The sequence below is a fragment of the Akebia trifoliata genome, chromosome 14 (genome assembly GCF_017979445.1).
Source record: "Akebia trifoliata isolate Shusen 1 chromosome 14, ASM1797944v1, whole genome shotgun sequence".
Taxonomy (NCBI): Eukaryota; Viridiplantae; Streptophyta; class Magnoliopsida; order Ranunculales; family Lardizabalaceae; genus Akebia; species Akebia trifoliata.
In genome coordinates this window covers 7,424,879-7,432,500 of record NC_141388.1, presented here as the reverse complement: position 1 = coordinate 7,432,500, position 7,622 = coordinate 7,424,879, and the positions used below count along the sequence as shown (strand labels likewise).

At 34.0% G+C, this 7,622-nt stretch overlaps 1 protein-coding gene across 1 annotated transcript; it reads right to left on the bottom strand.

Moving 5' to 3' along the window:
* Positions 1–4,629: 4,629 nt before the first annotated feature.
* Positions 4,630–6,536, bottom strand: LOC147385939 (bark storage protein A-like). Its single transcript, XM_086423900.1, has 6 exons — positions 6,255–6,536; positions 6,085–6,152; positions 5,759–5,914; positions 5,448–5,657; positions 5,177–5,356; positions 4,630–4,936 (listed from the first exon to the last, which is right to left on the bottom strand). Exons 1-6 carry the CDS (start codon positions 6,505–6,507, stop codon positions 4,739–4,741), a joined length of 1,065 nt encoding a protein of 354 aa, XP_086280026.1. The 5' UTR covers positions 6,508–6,536; the 3' UTR covers positions 4,630–4,738.
* Positions 6,537–7,622: the final 1,086 nt, after the last annotated feature.

The following is a 7,622-nucleotide window of genomic DNA, read 5'->3' as shown; positions in this document are numbered from 1 at the left end:
TGACGTTGTGATGGCAGCAGCGGCTGTGATGACCTCTGGTTCTCTCGGCTCCGTTTGATGGGTTTGTAGCGATTTCTATGAAGATGCCAGCGGAAGGCTAAGATGATGGTGGTAATTGATTGGGTTTTATGAGAGGTTTGAGTTTTTTTATTTTTTTTTATTTTTTTATTATGGGTATTTGTGGTTTATGGTTTGGAATTTTGTGATGAGTTTCTGGGGATGGTTTGCAAAGATTTACAGAACCTTGTTCGGCTCTGATACCATGAAAAACAAGGATGATAATAAACGAGGTTTTTTGGTTATACATTAACAGATCAATTACAGTGTATAAATAGGATTAGAATCCTTAATTAACGCCCTAGAAATCTGCCTATTCGATCTCTATGATTTGTACACACCTATATATGATCTGCACACACCTATCCAATCTTCTATATAAGGAAATAAAATCAATTGGTATCTCTACAAAATCGTTGACAATCTCAACATAAAGTTACAATTATTTTACTTTTGAAGCTTAGATAAATAAGATATGAGGCATCTCGAAATTAATAATCTACATGTGGTGTGTGGTCTGAGAGATCGGGGGCCGCTACATGTAAATTTCTGAACGAATAATGTTACAATTGTACGATTGTAAAAGTGTCTTATCATCTCGAAAATGAAAGGGAACCGGAGGACAATCAAGTTATGGTGGGGTGTCAGAAATCTATGAATTTCTGAATGGATAAAGTTACAATGATTGTATGGTTACACGTGAATAATCAAATCAGCAAACCACACGCACAACCGGAGGACAATCAAGTTATGGTGGGGTGTCAGAAATCTATGAATTTCTGAATGGATACAGTTACAATTATTGTATAGTTACACGTGAATAATCAAATCAGAAATATAAAAATAAAAAAAAAGTTTATGACCTTGATTGTCGGTGTCTGAGAGGATATCAAACTCTTAAATTTAAAATTAAAATTAAAATTTAATAGTAAAAATTAATATTTTTTTTAAATTTTAAAAAATTTTAATTCTTTTTTAAAATTTTGTCGTTTATAACCTTAGGCCATCATATCACGTTTTTGAATAACACAAATTGATGCGGTTAGAAAGTAAGATAAGTAACAATTTAACAACATAAATTAAATTTATGGTGTGGATCCCCACTCCATGATTTGTTTGGTAACAAATTTGATAAAGTGAGGTTTGGTAGATAACAATTTAATTCATAAGTTGATATAGTAGTGCCTAAATCTTTGACGAGTCTTGATAATATGACTCATCAGGTGGTATATTCAAATGACTTTCTGACATGGACAAGTTTGGAACCGTAGATCTATATGCCTCGGGATACACGATTCTCTCGGGATAAACTTTTTATGGGGAAGTGTAATCATGTATCCCGAGATGTTTAGATTTAGGGTGCCCAAACTTGTCACATCATGAAATCATTTGATTATGCCACCTGGTGAGTCATATTATGAGGACTCATCCTTGATAGTTTGATTTGTTTCCATGTTAGACTCAAATTATATACAGAGCACTTCAATAACATAGATGACAGTCTCCAACCACTATTTCCATATGAGTTTGCCATTGTTGAATATTAAAAAATCTTAACAAAAAAAAAAAAAAAAAAAATAGCAAATCACAAAGAGCTTGAGTATGCCTTGTTTTCAACCACTTCGATCCAAACTGATTGTCACTAAAATGCCGCTCAATGATTCTCCAGATTCTGTGGATGATCACGCGACTAGCAGAGATAAAAAACAAGAGTGAACCGATTCAAAACAAAACCTAATTTGATACCATGTAGCAGAGATAGTATACAAAAAAAAAAGATAGAAAACATGCTTCAACAATTTCAACAAATTCAGCAATATTGCCTACGTGCATAGGAGTTGTCCTAAATATTGCATTTCTATTTTTTTTTGTTACATATTTAGAATACAACCAGAGTTACATATATATTACATGCTTTCAAAGAGAACAGATGTTGAGAGGATCAGATGAAGGATTTTTATGCCACAAAAAAAACTTTTGGTGGGATCCACATCATTGAATTTGTGAATTTTCAATGGATAAATGATTAAATACCTATGATACAATTAACTCTTTTAATCAAGTACTCATTATATCCTCTCCATGCTTTCAAAGAGAACAGATGTTGAGAGGATCGGATGGGGGATTTAACAGGTATTAGTTTAAAGAACTGAGGGTATTATATATATTTAATCATTGTAAAACATGTAAATCTCACTCTAAGGTTTGTTGAGTAACAAACTTCATAAAAGAAGGTAATTTTTGTCATAAAAAATATAACAAATAGGTTTGCTCAATAAATCTTTCACCAATCAATGTGTGGTGTGGGGTCTAAGAGAGAGGCCTGACACATTTTCCACTACTTGTGATTTTTTGAAAATAAAGTTACATTTAAAGATTGTGGAGGTGTCGATCGTTTCTAAATTTAAATAAGAATTAACGATGAAAATTACTTTTTTTTTTAAAGTGCTTTTTAAAATTCCTTAGAATTTTGTCCTTTCCTATGCCATGGCATCAGATCATGTTTTTATGCCAGAAATGAAACTTTAGGTGGGACCCACATCATTGAATTTATGAATTTTTCAATGGATTAATGATTAAATACCTATAATACCATTAACTCTTTTAATCAAGTACTCATTATATCCTCTCCATGCTTTCATACAGAACAGATGATGTGTACACTAGAGCACACGTTAACAATCCCATATGCTTATTCTCAAAGTGTATTTATTGCTCTTTATGTGTACACTAGAGCACACGTTAACAAACCCAAAGTTTTTAAGAAAAACACTTTTCTTACTTAGAAATATTTTAACTCTTAGTTACCAAGGGTCTTGCCGTTCAAATGGATTATCACATTGGCAATCCAACACCCCACCCTTCTAGATTTCATGGAAAAATTTATATCCAAAATAAAAAAATATATAATAATTTCTTTTGGCCTTGATCCAAGGTTTTAAAAATGGATAATTCCAAACTGCGTTAGAACCCCCGAACTTAAACTTAAAATTCAATAATTAAAATAATATATATTTTTTTAAAATTTTGTTTTTAAAAAATTCATAGAATTTTGTCATGTAAAACCCTATGGCATTGGATCATGTTTTTGGTTGCCACAAGGTGAGCTCAACAACTATTAGTAAGAGTCTATATCTTACCAAGTTGGTAAGGCTAGCTTGACATTAAAGTTTATAAGAAAAACACTTTCCTTACTTAAGTTAATATGGAAAGTTTACTAATCTATGTGACCTTTTGGCATCCAAAACCATGATTCAATGCCACATGGATGTATTAGACACGTAAAATTCTACTAACATTTTAAAAAAGAGGGGAAGAAAAAAAACGAAAAGATGTTGATCTAACTTCCTACGACACAGTGTTGATGTGGCAATCTGCACATTACCATTTTTTTCTTTGTATCTCAAGATAAAATCTATGAATTGTGCACATTGTCACGTCAGCACGGTTATAGGAAGTCAATTTAGAACGACTAATTTTTTTTTTTTAATTATTGTGATAATCTGACTACCCCACGTGGCAAACTAAATCGACAACCTGATATGACAAGTTTCGAACTATAGATCTGTGTTCCTCGGTATACATGGTTCCCTTGGGATACACTTTTTTTTTTAATGGTGAAGAGCAAATGTGTATACCAAGGAGCACAGTTTTATGATTCCATACTTGTTAACTCAAGGTAGTCAATTGAGTTTGCCACATGGAGTAGTCAGATTATCAAAAAATTTATTTTTAACCGTTATATTTTAATTTTAATTTTTGTAGTTCGATAGCTCTCCACTTTTTAGACTCTGGATCAAGTTCGAAACAATAATAATTATTGTTTTGTTTTCTTTTAATATAAAATTTTCCTTAGTTGGATTACACGTGGTTATCCATGTGGGCCAAACGACTCTCAATAAGATTTGAAATCTTACCAACTTAGTCAGGTTATTGTTCAATTTTTTAACTGACATATCACGTGGACCACCAACAGTGTGGGATCTGAGAAATCGATATTAAATCTTTCAATAGTTGTGAATTTATGAGGTAATGAATAGTTAGAATTGTACCATTTTGAAGAAATCCACTCCGTTGTATTGACATGGCAATTTTTCTAAGGAGGTGTTTAAAATTTTGGTAGAAATATAGGGGTGTAAAATAAATTCAAAACGCCACGTGTTATATTGTAACGAAGAGGTTCCTTCAAAATTTGAAGCAGCCTGCCCGCTTAAAGGTCGGACTCAAATTATACATAGAGCGTCTCAAAGGCCTATTAATGGTGTGGCGTCTGAAAAACCTAGCACATTTTCCACAAGTGAATTATCTAAAGTAATAAAGTTGCAATTATTGTACAATCTAGACAGATTTCTTATCTCCAAATCAATAATGTGTGGTGCGGAGAACGAAGATTCCATTGTGATTTCCCAATCTAACCAAAGCAACTAGTTATAAATCCTAGTTTCCATCACTAGTATGTTTGATTTAATATTCTTCTAGCATTATTTGATCAAGGATTTGAATCAATGGTTGATGTACCAGTTCCTAAATCCTTGATTGGTTCGATTTGTTTCCATGTTAGGGATTTGACAGTGATACAAGGACTTATTTATCATATATAGAGGATAACATGTCCATTACATAGGGATTTTCTCCAGCTCTTCCACTACTACTACTACTACCGCCCTTGAGCTCCACTTGGTTACATAGAAATTAAAGGTTCAAGATTAGAATCCCCAAATACTTTAGGAAACACCTTGATAAATTGAAGGACTGCTTTGGCAACATTGCTATATGCTAAGGGCTTGAATATGTTGCTCGAGTCCATTTGTGCTGGTTCTCCAGCTAAGTTCGACAACCCTCGAAAGACGATCACTGGAAACCCATTCGACACGCTTGTCTGCAAATCACCACAGTTGACAGTCAAGACAAGTCAAATGTTGAGAGGCACCAACTTATGTATACCATTACTACAATGATCTATAATAATAAGTAAATATGCAACTAGGATTGCTTACAGCCATAATTGGAAGAAATGTGCAAGATTAAAAAATTGAATAGAGAAAACAAGATTCATTCAATTAGAAGCCTTCTCTGATGATGATGATCAAGTAATTTAGTTATTAAAAAAAAAACTTACCGTTACTACGGAAAAACTCTCCATATCCAAAGATGATACGCCGAAAGTTTTATGGAGGAACTTTCTATATACAGAATTGTCCACAAGTATGTCAGAGGTCGAGCCCTTTAAGCCAATTGCCAACTGGGGCTTATGTGGAAGGCAAGAACTCGAGTTCAAACACTCGTCCAGTTCCATCCCCTGAAGAAAATAAATTTGAAATATGTTTTAATCGAAGCTTCCGTATAAGAAACACTAACAAACAAGAAAGCAAAGGGTACATGTAAATGACCTTCAATTTGAAAGCGACGCGAAGCCACTTCGAGGTTGTGTTTGCCCAAACGATATATTTAGGGACATTAGGCTCTCCCGACACGGAGTAGTATTCGTTGTCATTATACCCAATGCGACCCAATTTATTGATCCCATCTCCCTGGGGTACATTGTAGTCTCCGATGTCCAACTTAGCGATATCATATTTCTTTAAAGGTGCCCCATAATTCTGTAAAGCGTAAATAGAAACTTTGTGAGCATTAACACTAAATCAGGACGTGAGGATGAAGAGAGATTAATAAATATTAAAATTTTGATAATTAAACAGACCAGCCAATCCCATAGGCCTGTGTGAATAAATTTCCTGGGGATAACGACGTCTCCGATGGATAAGGAGCTGTCCCCATTACCAGAAGTTCCAAAATGTATGATCCCAGACACGTTGAATAGATCCACCATTTGTTGTGTCGTGGTTGCAGCGTTCCTCTATTCGTACAAAGAACCATGCATAGAAAATTAGCTTAATCCTCCCTTCAAAAACAAAATTGTTTCAAAGAAAAAAAAAATCTATATATCCAACCACATATATACGACAGGAGTACGTAGAAGGTGAAAATGTAGAAAGTGATGGACGGGTAGGGAGTAAATTTGTTTACCATTCCAACTCCACATCTCACGAAGATGACCTTCTTGCCATAGATTGTCCCCGCACGATATCGCCTCCCTATTACATGAATGCATCACACCCCAAACAATAACTGTCCTTCATTAACTAACTAACTAACTAACTAAACCATGACATGCAAGGAAAGTAATTCAAGCACACCTGATACATCGATTGATGGAAAACTTGGGTGAGGTTCAAAGGCTCCAGTATTGAAGAATGCTTTTTCTTCCTTTGATTTTACAGCGATGATACCTATGCGAGTTCCCTCACTGTTCAACTCCGGGATTGTACTCAAATACTCCCTTTGCAGGTCCAAGGCCGTAGTAGACACACAATTAGCAAGCACCGATGAGATCACCACCACTAACACAAGAACATATGAAGAGGAGAGTGTTGTTTGCATTGCAGCCATGGCTCAGCGTAATTTGTGTTGCAACTTTCATTTGGAGCTTCTATTTAATACAAATTCTACACAGATCTCGAGGATTATCAATGGTGTGGAGGGCCTGCATGCGAGACGAGCACATTTTCCATGAGTTGTGGTTAATTTCTTGGATGAAAAATAAAGTTACACTTGTACTCCAAGTTAAACACGGATCTTGAGGACCTTAATTAATGGTGTTGGGTGCCAAAAACCTAACATTTTCTTACAAGTAGAGAATTTAAAATAAATTTTGTGGGTCTTGTTAACGTGTGTCCTTTTTTGGGCACGCAGTAAGGGACAGTAAATACGCTTGGGAAATTGTGTTTTGTATCGAAATTGCCCTTACAAAAAATCTTATGACCAAAATACCCTCATGCTCATACTCATTCCCGAGAGCACACATTAACTAAATCCAAAGTTTTTAAGAAAAACACTTTCCTTAGCTGCTACGAGTCGTGGAGCTCAAATGAATTACCACATTTGCATTTCAACCCCGCACCTTTTTAGATTTCATGAAAAAATTTATATTTAATATTAAAATAATAATAATTTCTCTTGATTTTGATCCAAGGTTTTGAAAATGGACTGATCATAACTGCCTTAGAACTCTCAAATTTAAACTTAAAATTTAAAAATTAAAATAATATTTTTCAGTGAATTTATAATAAAGTTTATGGTCTTGTTAACGTGTGCCCTTTTTGGGCATATGTTAACTGACAATAAATACAATTTGGGAAATTGTGTTTATTTATTTATTTTTTATTATAAAAAATGTCATTGCAAAAATTCCTTTTTACAAAATACCCTCACAGATGGCTCCTCCCAAAGTGAAGTTATTGCACCTTATGTGTACTCTTACAGTACACATTAACAAAACCCAAAGTTAAAAAAAAAAAAAAGCACTTTCATTACTTAGAAAAGTTTTAATGGATTATCACATTGGCAATCCAACAACATGCACCCCTCTAGATTTCATGGAAAAACTCATTCAAAACAAAAAAAATAATAATTTCTTATGACATTGATCCAAGGTTTTGAAAATGGACAATTCCAAACTGCCTTAGAACTCCCAAATTTAGAACCCTGTGGCATTTAATCATATT

What these genes read in the sequence shown, in the direction of transcription:
- LOC147385939 (XM_086423900.1), bottom strand. Translation starts at nt 6,507, where the DNA reads ATGGCTGCAATGCAAACAACACTCTCCTCTTCATATGTTCTTGTGTTA. An exon ending in TGAGATGTGGAGTTGGAATG is followed by an intron (nt 5,915 to 6,084) that starts GTAAACAAATTT and finishes TTGTACGAATAG; the next exon opens with AGGAACGCTGCAACCACGAC. An exon ending in CAGGCCTATGGGATTGGCTG is followed by an intron (nt 5,658 to 5,758) that starts GTCTGTTTAATT and finishes TACGCTTTACAG; the next exon opens with AATTATGGGGCACCTTTAAA.